Genomic DNA, 20,810 nt, shown 5'->3' with positions numbered 1-20,810 from the left:
AGACTAATGGCTCCCTGGTAAATTGCAAATTTACACTCCACAAAGCTCCTCTCTCACTCCTCTTGAGTCCATCCCTGTAGACAGTGTAACAACCTAGTATTAGCTTAAAAATGCTTTTCAATAAAATAGAAAAGCTTCCAGTATGTATGAAGTACCCAGTAGAGCTTAAAATATTGCTGATTATCACTCTTAAAAGGATTATAATCCAGGTAATTTTCTCAAAGGAGAAAAACAAAGTATGTATGTCGAACCAAGCAGACTTTCTAAATTTTTAACTCAGTATAAGATACAAGAACAAAAGGGTTAGTTCATTACTTACACCTCTTAAATAGAAAATTAAAGATACACTCTTTTGGAAGTTAGAAGAGACAAGAACCAGACTCCCACCCTCAACCTCCCACACACATGCCCTTCTCCCAAATTGTCTTCCTGTACAATTTAAGAAAAGCAAATTCTACAGAACCACAAGTCAGTTGCCCTCTTAATGAGCATTTGCCTTAAATATTGAGCTATTAATGTTTAATACTCTTCCACCATTGTGGGAATTATTTCCAAGTTTCAGTTAAAAAAATAATAAATTTATAACTAAAGACCGCAATTACCAGTCCTTGTTCTTGAGAAGCCCATTGTTTCAAATTTTTTCAAAATCTATTTAAAAGATGAAAAATACATTCCTTTCACTAAAGTACCTCAAAACAAAAAATACCCCCATCAATATTCTTAAAACATGTTATAACTTCTAGACAGGATTCTGACACATTATTAGGACATCCAAACTTCCTTGAGAAGGTCCATCGTTAGGGGTTGCTGCATTCTTCCCTACACAATTTTGTGACGTATCCTATATTCCTTAAAAACCTCATGCTTACTGACCTCCACTAAAGTTTAAAAGAAATTAAAACATTCAAAAGTTGCATTGTCCAATAGAGCAACCATTATTCACATCTTACACTTGAAATGTAACTAGCCCAAATTGAAATGTGCTATAAACATAAAACACAGGAAAATTTCAGTCTTACTACTAGTAAAAAGATTTTAATAAACATCTTTATACTGATTACATATTAACATAGTAACATTTTTAATATGTTACATTAAATAATATATTAATTTCATCTGTTTCTTTTTCCCTTTTAAATGTGGCTACCAATTTTTTAAAATAACCTACGTGGCTCGTATTATATTTCTATATATAAATAGTACTGTTTCATTTGACTTATCCTTTTCCCCAAACTTCCTGTATTATTATAAAACAGATTTCTATATTCTAATCAAAGGTAATTTTCACCCAGAGTGAGATTCAATCTAAAAAGTTAATCCCAAAAGGTGCAAGTCTTGAATCAAGGTCACGAATCAGACTCTGTATATAAGCCTAGTGCAGTCAAGTTTTCAAACCTCAATCACCTGTCAAATGCTCATGAATTCCTCGATTTACAGGTGTAGTGCAGACTCTACTGAAGTCCAGAGAATTATCCAGTATGCCATTTATCCTTCGAAAGATATTGGCATTGCTACACGTGGAGAGTGCTGGTGTTGTCTGGTTGTCCCAGCAATCTTTAATCCTTCCTGTTTCTTCTTCCTAGACACAGAAAAAGGTAATAAGGTTTTCTACACTCCTTTATGATAAATGCAGAGATGTGGTACCTATTTTCCCCCAACCTAACATCATAAGTTAGATGGAACAGAAAGGACTTGGGTTTACATTATAATACTTAATACGTGTGTTTACTATGAGCAAGGGACCCTGAGAGAGCCGTAAGAGGGAAAACACTAAAATATAAAGATATTACTTTAGTAACCTAATATAATGGGACACATATTTGAGGAGGCTTCAAAAAGTTCATGGCAAAATTCCATTGTCTTTCAATTCTATTACCCCCAAAACTTTTCGAAAACCCCTGCAGATAAATTAGCATGGCAAGCAGCAGCAGCATGAGCTTTAGAACCAGATAGATGTGAGTTCAAATCTTGATTCTGATGGTATATCCACACCATGAAATACTCTCTGGCAATAAAAAGAAATGCTACAACATGATAAATCTCACCAACATTATGCTAAGTGAAAGAAGCCAGTCACAAAAGACAACATACATATTGTTAAGAGTCCATTAAATAAAATGTCCAAAATAGGCTAAAGTAGATTAATGGTGGGAAGGATTTGGAGAGGTGCACCTGTGAAATAGTGGCTAATGAGTACAGGCTTTCTTTTTGAAATGATGAAACAATTGTGAAGTTTTATTAGTCATGGTTATACCACTCTGTAATAAAAACTAAAAACCAATGAATTATATGAAGACATGAAATTTATAGTATGTAAATTCTATCTGAATAAAGCTATTAAAAAGTCATGATTCTGCCATTTATTGTCTGTGATGTTAGAAAAGTACTTAGCCTCTTGGTATCTCAGTGCCCCCATTTGTGAAATGGGAAAAAGTATACCTACTGACTGACTTTTTGATAGCATGCATAAAACACTTAGCATAGTGCCTTGACATGGTATAGCTGTTATTTTTACATCTCAAAGTATAATGATAAGAAACCAAGTAGTAGCACCAAGACTGGTGTAAACACCACCCAAAGATAACTGGTTAAATAAGTTTATGCAATTTTATGTGGCAATAGAAAGTACATATAACTCTATTTACTGGAAGGAGAATGTATTTAAGACATGATATTAATTGTGTGATGTCAAGTCGATTCTGACTCTTAGTGACTCTATATAGGGTTTCCAAGCTGTAAATCTTTATAGGAGCAGAGAACCTCATCTGTCTCCTGCAGAACAGCTGGTAGATTTAAACTGCTGACCTTGTAGTTAGTAGGTCAACTTGTAGCCCACTATGCTACCAGAGATTCTTGTTTAAGACACATGGGTTTAGAATCTCTGCAGGATTAATTTAAATAAGCAAGCTTTGAAAAGACTGCTACCCTTCCAAATTGTAAGGATAATGAAAAATCCTGTGAGATTGCTTTTCGAAACCCTCCAGAGAACACCACTGGGAATGATTAAACTCAGTAACACAAGGCCATTTTTCCAACTGTTGTTAAATGCCCTTGAGTCACTTCCAAGTCATGATACTGTAAATAGGGTTTCCAAGGAGTCACTGGTGGGTTTGAACCATTGATGTTTAGGTTAGTCCAGTGCTTAGTGCTTATCTTGCAGATCTTAAGGCTGCAAGCTTAATTTATTCACTGTTTGATCAACATTAACCAATTTCTTGCTATGTATATACAGCAAGTAGCCTAGATGTCAGCAGGATATTTACAGATTAAATAAAAATAAGTTTTCAATTCTGGAAGGGGAACTAATACCTAATAATGCTGTAAGCTACCACAATACACACTATAAACAAACACTATCCTTAAGGGGACTCAGAATGTGCCTGCAAGTGCAGATAAGAGGAAGGTCTCAATAACAGAGAATAGCAAGGCATGATCAAGAGTGATCTAGTCTAGGGAAACATTAGGCAAAGGAGAAGAAAACAGACTAGAACAAAGGATTTATGTACTAGATAAAAGCATTAGCATGATCTATATCAGAAGTTTACCATAATATGTTGTTGTTATGTGTCGTGGAGTCGGTTCCGACTCATAGCGACTCTGTACAGGGTTTCCAAGGCTGTAAATCTTTACAGGAGCAGAAAGGCTCGTTCGTCTTTCTCCCGCGGAACAGCTGGTAGTTTTGAACTGTTGACCCTCAGGTTAGCAGCCCAATTTGTAACCACTACGAACCAGAGCTCCCTACAATAATATGAGGAGCCCCTTTTAATTCACAAAATCAAAACTAACTTTATATATCAGATGCTATACTACAAGGGGGTCTCAAAAAGTTCATGGAAGAATTTCATTATCTTTTAATTCCATTAACTTTTTTAAACCCCTTCAGTTATCTCTGGATTATCTCATATTAATATTGTTCTTGTGTGTCAAAAGTCTTTTTCCACTCATAGTAACCATATAGATGGTGATAATGGTGGAAACACTCCATAGGATTTCCAACAGAGTAGAATTTCTCCATAAGGTTTCCAAGGAGTCCTTGGTGCAGTGTTGTAGGATAAGCACTCAGCTGCTAACCATAAAGTCGGTTGTTCAAATCTACTAGCCACTTCACGGAAACCCTATGCAGGGTTGCTGAGTCAAAATCGACACCACAGCACTTAACAAGTCTTTATGAAAGCAGATCGCCAGGTCTTTTCTACTGTGAAGCCACTGTTATTATTGTTAGGTGCCATCAAGTCACTATCGACTCATAGCAAAACTGTGCACAACAGAAAAAAACATTACGTGGTTTTGCGCCAGTGTCACAATCCTTGCTGTGTTTGAGTTCAGTGCTGACGTCACTATGCCAATCCATCACGTTGGGGGTCTTCCTCTCCTTCTCTGATCCTCCACTTTAACAAACATGGTATCCTTCCCCAGGGACTGGTCCCTCCTGATAATATGTCTTAAGTATAAGAGATGAAGTCTGGCCATCCTGGCTTCTAAGGAACATTCTGGCTGTACTGCTGCTTCCATGAGTATTGATCCAAGAAAAAAATGAAATCTTCTGACAACTCCAATCTTTTCTCCATTACATGGATGCTGTTCAGTAGTCCAATAGTGAGGATTTTTGTTTGCTTTACATTGAGATGCAATTCATAATTTTAAGCCCTCTTTGCTTTCAGCAAGCAAGGTTGTATCATCTGCATATCACAAGTTGTAAATGAGTCTTCCTTCCAATCATAATGCCATGTTGTTCTTCATATAATACAGCTTCTAGGACTATTTGCTCTATTTATTGAATAAATATAGTGAAAGCACACAACTCTGGCACACACCTTTCCTAATTTTAAACCATTCAGTATTAACATGTGCTTTTCAAACAACTTTCTCTGGTCTATGTACAGGTTCCTCAGTGGTTCGGACTACTCATTCTCCACAATGTTGTCCACAGCTTGTCCTGATACCCACAAAGCCTTTGTGTAGTAAATAAAGCCCAGATAAACATTTTTCTGGTATTCTCTGCTTTCAGTCAAGATCCATCTGACGTCAGCAGTGATATTCCTTGTTTCACGACTGCTTCTGAATCCAGCTCGAAACTCTGGAAGTCCTCTGTCAATGTATGGCTGCAATCATTTTTGTATTATCTTTAGCAAAATTTCACTTGCATGGGATATTAATGATACTGTCCAATGTTTTCTTCATTCCGTTGGGTCACCTTTCTTTGGGATGGGTACAAATATGGATCTCTTCCAGTCAGTTGAACATGTAGCTGTGTTCCAAATTTCTTGGCAGCAATGAGTGAATGTCTACAGTGCTGCCTCACTTTGTTGAATGATTTCAATTTGTATTTCATCTATTCCTGGAACCTTGTTCTTTGCCAATGCTTTCAATGCACCTTGGACTTCTTCCTTCAGTATCATTGGTTCTTGATCATATGCTACCTCTTGAAATGGTTGAACATTGACCATTTCGTTGTGATACAGTGACTGTGTATTCCTTCCATCTTTGTTTGATGCTTTCTGCATCATTCAATATTTTGCCCATAGAATCCTTCAATATTTCAAGTCAAAGGTTGAATTTTTTTCTTCAGTTTCCTCAGCTTGAGAAATGTTGAGTGTGTTCTTCCCTTTTGGTTTTCTAACTCCAAGTCTTTGAACATTTTGTTATAATATTTGACTTTGTCTTCTTAAGCTGCTTTCTAGAATTTTCTATTCAGCTTTTTTATCTCATTTCTTCCATTAGCTTTAGCATCTCTACTCTAGAGAGCAAGTTTCAAGGGTCTCTTTTGACATCCATTTGGTCTTTTCTTTCTTCCTTGTCTTAATGACCTTTTGCTTTCTTCCTGTATGATGTTCCAGATGTCATCCCACAACTCTTCTGGTCTTCGGTCTTTAATGTCTAATGCATCAAATCTGTTCTCCATAGCAAAGCCACTATGCATGTATGTATCTGGATTCCCAAATCCCGGTCAAGTTTATTATTTTACACTAAATGAATCATACACTTCATTTCATCTGAGTGATTGCAATCCCTAAATTCTGAATTTTGTCCAGATAGTGGTGGTGGTGGTTAAGTGCCGTCAAGTCAGTTGTGACTCATAGCGATCCTGGATAGGGTTTCCAAGGAGCGGCTGGTGACTTTGAACCACCAACCTTGAAGTTCAAACCAACCTTGTAGTCCAGTGCTTTAACTCACAATGCCACACCAGGACTCCTGATGGTAAATGCTGCCATTGTGATCTTGAATGGTTGATCATTCTACGCTGTGCATACCTCACTAGTATTGCTGCCTGCCTCCCCTACTGCTTTGCTGTGAGAATGGCGCCATGGAGGTGAGTTTAGTTCCAGGCCTTAAGGGTGACACCAAGGGCCATAGTTTTGGGATTTCACCAATCTCTGTATGACCAGTAAGCCTGGCATTTTCTGATTTTCAATTTTGTCCCACATATCATAATGAAATGTATTAAAATGAAATGTGCAAAGACCTGGAGTTAAAAAATCAAAAGAGAAGCACATGCTCATCATTTCTCAAAGCAAAAGAAATAAAGAAAAAATTCAAGCCTTGCCTTGCAATACTGAAGGATTCTATGTGCAAAATATTGAACGATGCATAATGCATCAAAAGAAGATGGAAGGAATACACAGAGTCACTGTACCAAAACAGAAATGGTTGATCTCCAACCATGTCACAAGAGGTAATTAGTATATGATCAAGTCAATGATACTGAAGGAAGAAGTCCAAGTTGTACTGAAGGCATCGGCACAGAAAAAGGCTCCCGGAATTTATGGAATGCAAACTGAAGTCTTTAAACAAACTGAAGCAACACTAGAGGCTATCACTAGTCAAGAAATCTGACAAGAAACCTGGCCAACTGATTGGAAGAGATCCACATTTGTGCACATTCCAAAGAGAGGTGATCCAATGGAATGCGGAAATCATCAGACAGTATATCATTAACATCACGTGCAAGTAAAATTCTGCTGAAGATAATACAAAAATGGCTGTAGCAGTACATTGACAAGGAAATTCCACAGTTCCAGGCCAGACTGAGAAGAGGATGTGAATTGAGAGACATCAATGCGGATGCCAGATGGATCCTGGCCAAAAGCAAACACCTGAAAGATGTTTACCTGTGCTCTACTGACTATGCAAAAGCTTTTAATTGTGTGGATTATGACAAGCTATGAACAATGCAAGAACACCAATGTGTAAAGTGTCACAGTAATCTAAGGTACACAGATGACTAGATCCTGGTCGAGTTTAAAGTCAAATAAATGCAACTGTATGTGCGCTTTGGAAGGAGACCACCAGCAACTGTATTAAAGATGGAAGGGAAGAGTGTGGGTGTCATTAGTTCATTATTATTGCAAGAGGTCACTATACGGATCATTAAGGAAAAAGTTAAGTCAAACATTACTGCTGCATACAGTAGGCAAAATTATGACAACTTCTTAGATACAATGAAGCATCTTAAGACAATGAGTTGCAGGACCTAGGGGCGCAGGACCAGAGTGTCTCAGGGGACACCATGGTCAGTTGGCATAACACAGTCCACAAAGACAATGTTCTACACATCCTACTTTGGTGAGTAGAGTCTGGGATCTTAAAAGCTCATTAGCAGCCTTAATACAGCTAATGGGCTCTCCACATGCGGAAAAAAGAAGAGTGATGAGAACTGAAGATGCATGGAATTAATTAGTCCAACAGACTAATGGAACATGTTAACATCTCTATGATTCAAACCAGAAGAACTAAATGGTACCCAGCTATCACTACCAATTGCTCTTTAAGGAATCACATTAGTTAAGTCCCAGATAAAGTGGGAGAAAACATGGTAAAAAAAAAAAAAAAAACACCTCAAAATTATTTTGAAAAAAAAACCAGGCTCACTGGTTAGAAGGAGACTGAATGAACCCAAGACACTATGGCCCTTGTCCACAATTCAGGTCTAGAAAGGAACTCACCATCTTGGCCCAATTTTCACAAGCAGTACACAGGTAGGTATATAGAGGGACAACAACACTAGTTGTTGGTATGGGAAGGTGGATGGAATGGAAATAAGAACCACAGGGAGGAAGAAGGATAATTGTTGTATCGAAGAGATTGTTGCATGGATGTGATTGCAATCTTGAGATGAAACAAAGTACATGATTTGCTAAATGTAAAACTGATGATCTTGTCTGTAAACATTCACTCAATTTATAATTAAAAAAAAAAAAGCATTGCTATTATGGTTCCAGATTCATGCATAAATCAATCCAAACAAAGCATATTTAGACATGTCTCTTTATGATCAGTGAACGGCTCCAGACAAGTTTCCTCAGTAATGTACAAAAGTGAGTCAAAAATTATCAGCATTCTAGCTTTAGAATTTGTTTTAATCAACTTTTAGAAAAGACAAATACATAATTTTTTGACATAATCTCCTTACTTTTCAATACATTTTGTCCATCTGTCAACAATTTTACACATTCCTTTATTAAAAAATGTTTTAGGCTGAGCTGCAAGCCATGAATGCACAACTGTTTTCACTTCTTCATGAGAGGTGAATCTTCATCCTTGAAGGACTGCTTTCAGGAGACAGAACAGGCAAAAGCTTGATGGAGCAAAATCAGGACTATAGAGAGGATGCTTTAACACCTCAAAACGACATTTTTGCAGGTTCAACAATGTGGACAGAGGTGTACAGACATGCACTGTCATAACAAGATCACAACACTCTTGGATAGCAGTCCTCTGCATTTAATCAGAAATTTAGGCTTCAGCTCTTCAGTGAACATCTCACTGTAATGAGCACTGTTGACTGTTGATTTTTTTTCATGATAATGTTCCAATACTGCCTCTTGAGAATCCCAGAAAACTGTATGCATCCATTTCCCAGCTGATAAAACTTTTGAACTTTTTCTTGGTTGGCAATTGAGTATGTTTCCACTCCATATTTTGCCTTTTACTCTCAAGGCATAGTGATGACCCCACATCTTGTCACCAGCAACACTTTTTTTTAAAAGAAACTTTTACCTTCCTTCAAGCATCAATCCAAATTTTGTTTGCAAATGTTCAAAAGCTTCTGTTTATGCTCTTCTGTGAATGGTTTCAGTACCCATCTCACACTAATTTTTCAAAACCCAAGTCTGTCAGAGAATCATTTCACGTGCACACTGTTACCAGCGGTTTCCAAACCTCAAAAACCATTTCAAAGGAACACAATTTTAGTCCCTTGAGGATGCAAAAATTGTCGTTTTGACATGGTGCAAAATGAGGAGTACAGAATTCTTCAAGGAAGGTTAGGGTTTCTATCCCTAACACCACCTTCAGGTGTGTAAAGACCTCGATGGAGGATCACTGATATTTTCTGTTTAACAAAGGTTTTTCTGATTTTGTAGCAATACTTTTAAAACTCGTATTTGGTCATTGTTCTTGTTAACTGCTTGAGTTGGCCCCTGACACATGGCAGCCCCATGCACAGTGGAACAAAACTCTGTCTGGTACCAAGATTAGCTGAAAATCAGACTGTTGTGATATGTAGGGTTTTCACGGGCTGGTTTTCGGTAGATCACCAGGCCTTTTTTTCTTACCCAGTCTCACAGAAACACACAAAACTCCACTAACAGATGGGTGGTGCAAGAAGCGCACTATCTGAGAATTCTACCACTGAGCCATCAATGCCCCAATACAGGTACTTTAAGAGAAACTATTCCTTTGAAAACACCAGGCCCTTGTGTGCCCGAGACTCTCAACTCTTCCTCCTAATCATTTTATTTAAAACCTTAATTAAAACACAGGAGACATTATACAAATTGTTGTTGCTGTTAAGTGCCGTTGAGTCAATTCCAACCCATAGCGACCCTGTTTAGGGTTTCCAAGGAGCAGCTGGTGAGCTTGAGCCACAGACACCAACCTTGCAGTTCAAATGACTTTGCATTCTGACGTATTAGCCCACAGCGCCATGCCTGAACTCCAAGTACTGCCTAAAGTCTGAACCTACTGATGAATATATTAATCCTTTAAATGTCTAATTAATTAATTCATAGTTTCTCATTCTCAAAATGGCAAGCACCGTCTATCCACAAATCCATCCATTTACTTTGCATATTTATAATCTATCTTGACTTTCATCAATTTATAGGTTTGTCTTACACCTAATGCAACCATAACAAAGACAAGTGGGTGGCTTTTAAAGAACACAAATATATTTTCTCTCAGTTCTAGAGGCTTAAAGGTCCAAATCAGGGTCTCAATGCATGTATTTCTTGTTAGTAGTCCCAACAGGTTAGTGTTCGTTGGCTTTTAGAAAATTCTCACATGTCATCTGTCTTCTCTATTTGGTGGGCTCAAACTGCTGATCTTGTGGGTTGAAGTCCAGTGATTATACAAGAAACACCTATTCCCAACAAGGTCAAATTTACAGGTCCGGGGACTAGGATTCAACATATATTTTTGGAAAGCCAATTCTATCCATAACAGTCTGCATTCAGACCAGTATTTTACCAAGAAGAAAAATAGGTCGTTAGGTTTTTTCCTCAATTATTCAAGAATTTTTTCCCAATGCCTGATCATCTTTCACTGCTATTTTTGACATGCCACAAAGTGAGATTATCTACAGCTACTTTTGGTCTTTACTTGGCTTTTTACTTCTTGTTGTTGTTAAGTGCCACTGAGTGGGTTCTGACTCATAGCAACCCTGTATAGGGTTTCTGAGGAGCAGCTGATGAGTCTGAACCACTGACCTTGTCATTTAAACCAGCTTTCAAGTCTGTGCTTATCTTACAGTGCCACACACAAAAGTAAGCTTTAAAACAGATAGCAGGCTGTTAGAGCTCTCAAGCCTTAATATTACTGAGAATTAGGGGTCAACTTGATAATTCTGGGAAAGAAAAACAATAATTTTTTAAAGTTCAATGCTGATGATATAGTCACTAACTAAAACGGCCTTTGCCTACCTATTGCCAGAAAGAATGGCTAATGAGAAATCTATACCCATACAAATTATTTTAGAGCAGGTCTCATTTTTTTCTTCGACAGGTTTTGACACAAACATCATGAAACAGTAGTTACCTATAGAAGTCTTGAAGAAGAAAAAAAATCACTCTCCTTTTCCCACAAGAATTCTTCCCCAAATTGTAACCTTCTGTTTCACACAGTAGAAATAATATAGCATTTGCAGTACCAGTTCTACTACAATTTCTGAGATAGGTTTATGGGAATATTAATGAGAATACACCCAGAACACATGCATAATTGTAACTCTAGTGACACAACTGTATACACAACGTTGTTAGGTCTACAAATTGATTAACTGTAAGGTTTGTAAGGTCTATATCTCACCAGCCTCCAGCACAACACCTGCTATATTTGCAGATACTCAATACAACTACCACATGAAAGGCAGAATCCTAGCAGCCCTTTCATAAGTAAGTTTTACTACTCAATCACAACTTCCATAAATGGCTGTGATCCCATTCTTGAGATTTTAGCAAAGGTCCATGTCTTCAAACTACCAATTCTACCTCTTTTGTCATTTCAGGATTTGGGAGTTTTAAGAAGGAGCTCTGATAGTATAGTGGTTATGAATCGGGCTGCAAACTGCAAGGTCAGCAGTTCAAAACTACCAGCTGTTCCGTGGGAGAAAGATGAGGCTTTCTGCTCCCGTAAAGATTTACAGCCTCGGATACCCTGTACAGGGTCACTGAGTTGGAACCGACTCCCAGGCATATAACCACCACCAACCACCACCACCAAGTTTACATTACAGGCAATTTCACATAAAAAAAAGTAATGAACACCAAATATAATTTGGTGCTTAGAGACCCAAAGATTACAATTATTTATTGATTATATTCTCATCATGTCAAGAAGCCATTCTGAGGACTGAAAATAAAAAAGTCCTTGGTCCCTCCCAAAATTAAATCTAACAGAGAACACAAGCACATAAATAGTTTAATGCTGTATTATAATCCCAGCTATAACAATTAGAAACAACAAGCGTAGGAGGTAAATAAAGGGTTAAAAGGCTTTTGCCAAACAGGTAAGAGTACAGGGTGGGGAGATTCTGGACAAAAAAGTACACAGGTCAAGAGGTATGAAACTTTTTTAGCAGCTTTACATATGAGGCGGCTTAAAAATTTTATGGCAGAATACCATTATCTTTTTTTAAGTTTTTATTGTGAATTGAGTGCAAGTTTACAGGGCAGATTATCAGTTTTACGTTCAACTAATAATATACTTTGTTTCATTACAATGACTACAATCCCATCAATGAACCATCAGTTAACAGTATTTCTCTGTTCATTTTAGTTTTTTGTTTTGTTTTTCTAAACACTCAGGCATATGTAATAATTTAAACCACCAAAGGGCACATTCTGCAAGCCTGCTTCCTGGCCACTAGCTCTCAGTCCCTCTCTTTCCATGAATCTAGTCTTCAGCCACTCCCGCTCTCCATGTCCCCATCTCTGCTTCTCTGGATATGGTTCCACACTGCACTTGTGTTCTTCTCTCTTAATGGTCCTGTTTCTGAACTGTAAGATCCACTACTCCCCTGTTTTTATTATAAAACTCCTACCTTTACCATTGTGACAGTTGCAATTAGTCATGATAACAATTACTACTGAATCAAAACAATTTTATCCCCATCATCTCTTTTCACCAGACCCATCTAGACAATATGAGAACTATTCAGTGGGGACTCTATCTTCCCTCACACACTCTTAAACTGAACTCCCTCTTGAAAACATGTAAGCCAGTCATTTTGTGCCCGTATCACCCCCTCATTTTAGGTAGTCAATGTCTAAGTCGTCCATCCGTATCTACCCTGTATATAGAGGGGATATAGCACTGATAATTGATGTGAAAACTACTTCCCTCTCTTGGTATTTTGAGCTACTACATCCATGAGTATAGGTCAAGTTCATCAAACTGTAGCAATTTATACTCATTTCCTTTTATCAAAAATTATTGCTTTTTGTTTTTGTTTTCAATCTTCCTCTAGTAGAGTTCTGATTATCAAGCCTTCGAGGCTAGGTCAAGTGGGTACTGTCTGAGAGTTTGGATGCTCTTGTGCATCTCCCCTCACTTCCTATCAGCTGGATGCTTCACTCTGAGCTCTAGCCCTCTGTGGTTATGTCCTTGTCCATGGGCTCAGATATCCCCAGGTCTCACCATACTTTGGACCAACCAGCCCTTCCACTTCTCTCTCTCATGTCTAGGTCAACTGGTATCTATGGAACATGGATGAACTCAGTCCATTTCTTCATTGCTGCCTTTCGCCCTCGTTCCACTCATCAGTAGACCAATGTGGTTGCCGGTAAGCTTACATGCCTGCTCATCTTTTCCCTCTGAGTATCATAGAGGGGAGTTTGTCCTGAAGTGACTTGATTTGATTGCTACCATCATCTTTTCATTCCATTTTTCCATGAACTTTTCAAATCCCCCTTGTACAACACTGCTTGAAAGTTAAATGCAAGGCATACTACTACTACCCTATGACCCAACAATCATGCTCACGGCCCTATATCCAAGAGAAACAAGTGCATCTGACTATAACAGGGTGCAGTGGTGTTCAGTGGTAGGAGTCTTGCCTTCCACAGAGGAAACCAGAGTTTGATTCCTAGCCAATGCACCTCAGCATATCCATCACCAATCTGTCAGTGGAAGCTTACATGCTGCTAAGATGTTCAATAGATTTCAGTAGAATTTTAACACTAACACACACCAGGAAGAAAGGCTTAATGATCTATTTAAAAAAAAACCAACCAATGAAAACCCTGTGGGCTCAGCATGAGTTAGGGACCATGAGTCAGCAGCAAGCTAACAAGAAAATATCAGAATATTAAATAGTTTTATTTATATAGCCAAAATCGGGTGAAAGGGGAAGGAAGACAAATGAAAGAAATGCCCATGTGTCAGAAGTCCCCAAGACCACCCCCCAGAGGTTTGATGACTAGGAAGATTCACATGACTCAACATACAGTTGTACTCATCACTAATTTTATTACTGCCAAAGGAAGAATACACAGCAACTCAGCAAAGGGAAAAGTCTGACGGAACTCAGATACAAGTTTCCAGAGTCCTCTCCCAATGGAGTCAGAAAACACTTAACACCCCCAGCAACAAATTGTGACTATCTATCTGAAAGGAGCTCGGTAGCGTAGTGGTTACGAATCAGGCTGCCACCCTCAATGTCAGCAGTTCAAAACTACCAGTGATTCCGCAGGAGAAAGATGAGGCTTTCTGCTCCCATAAAGATTCACAGCCTTGGAAACCCTGTGCAGGGTCACTATGAGTCAAAACCAACTCCACAGTACTTAACAATAACAACATCTGAAATGTTGCCAAGAAGAAAAGCCTGTTAGAGATTCCGCACCCAGAAGTTTTTATTGGGAGCTGGTCAGAGAGGCAGTTTTCGCTTGGCATGAACACTAGACAAAAGTAGGTGGTCTTTCAGCATAAATCATTTTGTTTGGTGGGAACAACCAAAGTTCCCAGATGCCAGTCAAGAGTCAACCTTGTAAACAGGCTGTTCAAGTCAGCCCTGCTATGTTAACTCTTTCCAGCATACCCTTCTAAGCAGGAGAATGGATAAATGAAGCATGATGTATCCATACCTACAATGTAGTAGTAAACAGCAAAATTTATCACAGCAAAATGTGTAAATCTCACATATAAAGTAAAAAGAAGCCAGACTCAAAAGAGCATATACTATATGACTCCACAAGAAGTTCAAGAGTAGGCAACATACAAGAACAAGCAAGGTGCCCGCCCAGGAGACATCAAGGCTAGTGGTTGGGTCCCCTCGAAGCAAACCCCTTTCCAAGACAAGACTGATTGGCAATCACGTTCGTCACCAATAAGGGAAAGTGAGGGAAAAACAGCAATGAAGCTGAGAGCTAAGCCCTACAACGTTCAATAGACTCCTGTGAACCTGGCTGGAGACCTGGTTGGCCAGCAGTGTGGCAAGATCTGGGGCTCTTGGGCCCAGAGTCAGTGACATAGCCACAGAGGACTAGAGTGGAGAGTGAAGCGTCCAGCTGATAAGAAGAGAGGGCATATGCACAAGAACACCCATATGTGCAGATAATACCCACTTGACCTGGCTTCAATGACTGGATGATCAGAACTAGAAGAAGAAAGAAGAGGGAAAAAAAAACAGTGTATCTTTACAGCAAGGATTATTCCTACCCCCTCCATACACAGAGTAGACAGGGATGGGCAACCTGGACACTGGCTACCCAAAGTGGGAGGGCTACAAAGGCAAGAAATAACTAGCTTACAAGCTTTCAAGAAGGAATCTAGATCTAGAGGATGTGGAGGAAGGTTGAATCTCCACTGAGTAATATCCAGTCTGTCTAGGCAGGCTGATGGAGGAAGGTAGAATCTTCACTGAGTAGTATCTGCCTAGGCGGGCTGATGAAAGGAGTTGCAGATAGGTCTCTTGTGATACAATAGCAAATAATTGTTATCAGGACTGTTTGTGAGGGTTGGAAATGTAATGGTTGATGTTTTATAGCAAGGAGGGGAGTGATTAACTTTGCTGTCTAGGAACAGAGGTCCCTGGGACCATCAAGGGAGAAGAGTAGAGAGCAGGACCCTACACACAGAAGCAGTGACACCAAGAGATGGGAGGCACAGATGATGGCATGGAGAGATGGAGCAGCTGGGGACTTTAGACCCAGGGAGGGAGAGGGGCTGTGTACTGACGACCGCAGGTTGGTTGATGATGCATGGAGGGGATTGTAACCATGGCAATGAAAGATATAAGATAGGATGAATGTAAAACTAATGTTCTCCCATGGAAACAATCACATAATTCACAATAAAACATTAAAAAAAAAAAAAAAAAAAAAGAGTAGGTAACATAAACTAGTGGTTAACTGAGAGGGGGCTAAGGATACAGAGAAGGGACATGAAGGAACCTACAGAGTACTCCAAATGTTCCGTATCTTGATCTCAAGTATATCAAGTGGTGGCTAGTCAAGTATATATAAATATGTAAAACTTGATCAAGCTATATACTTAATAGTCCTGGTGTGGCAGTGTCTGATAAGCACTGGATTACAAACCACAGGGTTGGCAATTCAAAGCCTCCAGCTGCTCCTTGAAAAGCCTGTAAAGACACAGTCACTATGAGTCAGAATCAACTCAATGGCATTTAACAACAACAGTGCCCTTTACAGTATGTTAGTTCTCAATTTGAAAAAGTTCAAGTAGACTAGTAGGTATCAAATGTCAATCACAATGCTGAAGTTGTTAACATGAAAGGCTTCATATTCTATCATTATGGAGCTTGGTCTTTAGGCTGGGACAAGAGTTCTCAAAATGAGGTCTGTGGACCCCTGGGGGTCCTCAAGATCACAAATTCAAGTCTTTACCTAATACTAAGACAATCATTTGCTTTTTTTCACTGTGCTGGCATTTGCATGGATGTTGCAAAAGCAATATAGGTGGTTAAAACTACTGGTGCCTTGGCAGGAATCAAAGTCAAGTCATTAAACTGTAGGAGTCACTTTATTCTTCATGCTATACATTCTCTGAAAAAGCCAGCTTCACGAATCAATATCCTTAAGGAAGCAGTAAATACTATTTTATTAAATTTTGACCTTAAGGTCCATGCCTTTAATATTCTATGACAAGCGACAAGTGTAAAGCATTTCTGCGGCTTATGGAAGCACAATTATCTCAAAGAAAAGCATCTCTGTGATTATTTGACTGCAAGCAGAATTATCCTCTTTTCCTCACGAAACATAGTTTTTACTTAAGAGAACCAGGTTATTCTACTTTGTGTATGTCTTAGAAATGCAAAACCAGTATATATGTATGAGGGGGCTTGAAAAAGTTCATGGAGGAAATTAAATGAAAAGATAATGGAATCTTTCCACAAACTTTAAAAATCTCTCAAGAAGTTTATGACAAATATCCATTATCTTTCAAATTATATATTTGTGTGTAAATCAGGGAGATTTATCTTAGTCAAGGAAATGGCTCACATGGTTGTTGAGGCTATAAGTCCCAAGTCCATGGATCAGATGTCAAGAAGGAGGATTCTCCTGATTTGCAATAGCTGTAGGGGCTGACAAATGCAGGATATCAGGTCAGACAGCAGGTTGATGGTTCACGGGTCTCAGAGGCTGGTGAATTCAAGATCAGCAGGTAAGATGACAAGCTACTGGCTCACACGCTGCAGAAGCTAATGAATCCGATGACTGGCAAACAATATGGCAGGCCACTGACACAAGTGCCAAAACCCAGAGGTCAGATGATGAAAGCCAGATGCAGGATTCAGTGCAAACAAAAGTATAGAGAACTTGACCAGAACGTCCATATACATGCAATGGAGGCTACACCTCTGAGAAAACTCCCTTTCAACCAACTGGCTGCTCTGTGAAGATGTCATTATGGGACATACAACTTTAACCATCAGTTTATTTTGAAAGGTATTTTCTTAAACAATGAACAATGCAAGCCAGTCACTTTAAGAAATGATAGTATTTGCTGCCAATAAAAAAATTTGAATTTTGAAGTGACAATGTGAATTTTAAGAAAGCTTTATCCACCACTAAATGAGCTAAAAGATTTTCTAATATTTAAGAATTTTCTGATGAAATTAATGGTGCTACTAATATGCTAACATTTGCAAAATCTGAAAATCCAGTGAACCAGTACTTGTTAAATGACTAATAATGATGTTAAATGACTAATAATAATCAGACATGGCACAGCATTGCAGGATAATACAGTGGACCTCAAAGTCAGTTGAATCGCAAGGCGAACAGTTCACACTCAACAGCCACTCCTCAGAAACAGTATACAGGACTGCTATGAGTCCAACGTGATGGTACTTAACAATAATCAGGCATGGGTCAAAGGTCCATCCAAAGTGCAAGAGGGCCTTTCTTCTTCCCAGCCATCTTGGTAGCTGCTCTTGGTTGAGGGCCATCCCACATCTAAGGTAGGAAGATGGTGGCGGCAAAGAAAACAAAAAAAGTCACTGGAATCAATTAACCCTAGACTCCAACTTGTTATGAAAATTGGGAAGTATGTGCTTGGGTACAAACAGATTCTGAAAATGATCAGAATCTGTTTGTACATGCAAGGCTAAGAGAAACTGGTCATCTTCACCAACTACCCAGCCTTCTTGTTGTTAAGTGACAACGAGTTGGTACCAACTTGTACAACAGAATGAAAACACTGCCTGGGGTTCTGCACAATCTCATAATCGTGGCTATGCCTGAGCAAATTGCTGCTGCCATTGTGCCAATTGTTTGGGGGGGGGGGTCTTCCTCTTTTTCTTTGATCCTCCACTTTAAAAAACATGATATCCTTCTCTAGGTATTGGTCCCTCCTGATATGTCCGAAGTATGAGAGATGATGTCTGGCCATCTGGACTTCCAAGGAGCCCTCTGGCTGTACTTTTTCCAGCACAGATCTGTTTATTCTTTCAGCAGTCTATGGTATTTTCAGTATTCTCCAACACCATAACTCAAATGCATAGATTTTTCTACGATCTTCCTTATTCACTGTCCACCTTTAACATGCATATGAGATTACTGAAAATACCATGGCTTGGGTCAGATGCACCTTAGTCCTCAAACTGACATCTTTGCTCAACACTTTAAAGAAGTCTTGTGCAGCAGAGTTGCCTAATACAATATGTCACTTGATTTCTTGACTGTTGGTTCCATGAGTATTAATGGCAGAAAAATGAAGTCTTTGACAACTTCTATCTTTTCTCCATGTATATGGATATTGCTTATCGGTCCACTGGTGAGGATTTTTATTTCTTTACATTGGGATGCAATCCACACTGAAGGCCGGGGTCTTTGATCTTCATCAGTAAGTACTTTAACTCCTCTCTGCTTTCAGCAAGCAAGGTTGTATCATCTGGATATTGCAGGTTGCTAATGAGTCTTCCTCCAGTTCTGATGCCACGTTTTTCTTCATGTAATCCAGCTTCTCAGATTATTTGCTCAGCATACAGGCTGAATAAGCATGGTGAAAGAATACAACCCTGTCACACACCTTTCCTAGTTTTAAACCATGCGGTATTCCCTTGTTCTGTCCGAACAACTGCCTCTTGGTTCATGTACAGGTTCCTCATGAGCACAATTAAGTGTTCTAGAATACTCATATTTTGCAATGTTGTCTGTAGGTTGTCATGATCCACACAATCAAAGGCCTTTGCATAGTCAATAAAGCACAGGTAAATATCTTTCTGGTATTCCCTGCTTTCAGTCAAGATCCATCTGACATCAGCAATGATATCCCTTGTACCATGTCCTTACCTGGCCTTGAAGAAATCCAAAATATATTACTGTGCCATGTTGGCCAAAAGAGGTGTCCATCACTACAGTGGTAGTAATACTGAATTGGGCACAGCATGCAGAAAATAATACAGAGTATGCACATTGGCTATCATTAATCCAGGTAATTCCGATGTCATCAGAAGCATGTCAGAACAGACTGGTGAAAATAAACCATGTAGTTGTTTATTTTTTTCTTTACTAAAACCAGTCAGAGTTTATTTAAAAAAAAAAAAAAAAAGTATAAGATAGAGCAATGCTTTTTAATGTAGCACAATGAAGAATACATCAATATGGTGTCAGATTCCACGTCGCAACTTACCTTTAAGTTACCACTTGTTGAGTTTTGGTGTACTATCTAGTCACAATCATCTGAAAAGACTACTAAAATATTCCTTCCTTTTCAAAATACACATCTAAATGAAGTTTTCTTTGTATACGTCAATGAAACAATGCATGGCAACAGATTAAATACAGAGCAGAGCCGAAAAGTCAGGGGATTTCTATTAAAGAGACCTGCAAAAATGTAAAAGAATGCAAATCTTCTCATTTTTTGGTGGAAAATATAATTACTTTCCATAAAAATAAGTTAATTGTGCTAATGTTATTTATAAATGATTAACAAGTTAAAAGGTTTTCAGTTTTAATTTATAATTGGTAAGTACTGACAGCTATGATCCACATACCTAAAACCTCTTGAGGTCTTCAATACTTGTAAGAACGTAAAGAAGTCCTGAAACCAAAACGTTTGTGAATGACTGCCCTATAGAGGAGGAGATCAGATTTGTACTTTCCAGAAAATCTTCTAAGAACATCCAAGCAGGAATGAAAACACCTTGAAAGGTTCAAGAAATGTCCAACTTAATAGATTCACAGTATCCATAGGACTTGATAGGTCACAGTGAACTTGGTAAAAAGAGTTTCAGACCTCAAGGCTTAGAGAGATGAATAAGGTAAGGTAATAGAGACAGAGTGGTAACTAATGGTAACCGTAGTTTAGACTAAGAAAAAGTCTAAAAGCATGAGAAAGAGATGATGATCATGTTTACAGACAAAAATAAAGGGTATGACAGAAATAAGTGACCAAGTGATTATAAGGGTATGAAAAAAGATGGGATTCCAAAGCACAAAAATGCTCTTTGATCCCCGTCTTCCTTGGAAGGCGGCTGTTTATGCTGGACGTGTGGCCAGAGACGGGTAAGGATCACGTGGAACCTCGGCTACTTAAGACAGAGCCATTGCCATGCTGCAATGAGTCTCAATGACTGGTAAGACTGAGGAATTCGCACTGACCACCTAAGACAGGCAGCGTCCCTTAAACAGTCAATAAATAAGGAGGATTCAGATGCAGACAGTGCAGACCCAGTCAGGAGGCCAAGCCCCTGAGGACCGTCCAAACCATAAGCTCTGAGGATTAGACTCTAGCTACCTAGTAGACATAGCAAACTGTCCCTTATCTGATTATTCAGTAATGCTTGGTAGTAATCTCATACATGAGCCCTGGATATCCACAGACAAATGTAAAAACCTTCCCTAAAA

General features: G+C 38.8%; 1 protein-coding gene and 1 pseudogene across 3 annotated transcripts in view; one reads left to right on the top strand and one right to left on the bottom strand.

The window, feature by feature from the left end:
* Positions 1-20,810, bottom strand: part of CPEB1 (cytoplasmic polyadenylation element binding protein 1) — a 126,693-nt gene that overhangs the window by 95,309 nt on the left and 10,574 nt on the right. For 2 of the 3 annotated variants that reach the window (XM_006870934.1, XM_006870935.1), the window contains exons 1-2: positions 4,264-4,278; positions 1,405-1,579 (exon numbers count right to left, since the gene is read on the bottom strand). In XM_006870934.1, the coding sequence (XP_006870996.1) occupies positions 1,405-1,579; positions 4,264-4,278 (190 nt within the window). Of the gene's footprint in view, positions 1-1,404; positions 1,580-4,263; positions 4,279-20,810 lie in introns of those variants that run through there. The other variant, XM_006870933.1, reaches the window with a different exon arrangement.
* LOC102830766 overlaps positions 17,929-20,810 on the top strand; it is a 12,057-nt pseudogene continuing 9,175 nt past the window's right edge.

This window comes from Chrysochloris asiatica, unplaced genomic scaffold (assembly GCF_000296735.1).
Source record: "Chrysochloris asiatica unplaced genomic scaffold, ChrAsi1.0 scaffold00156, whole genome shotgun sequence".
In the NCBI taxonomy this organism is placed as follows: domain Eukaryota; kingdom Metazoa; phylum Chordata; class Mammalia; order Afrosoricida; family Chrysochloridae; genus Chrysochloris; species Chrysochloris asiatica.
Note: the sequence above shows the minus strand (reverse complement) of the source record. Positions and strands in the feature narration are given on the sequence as shown.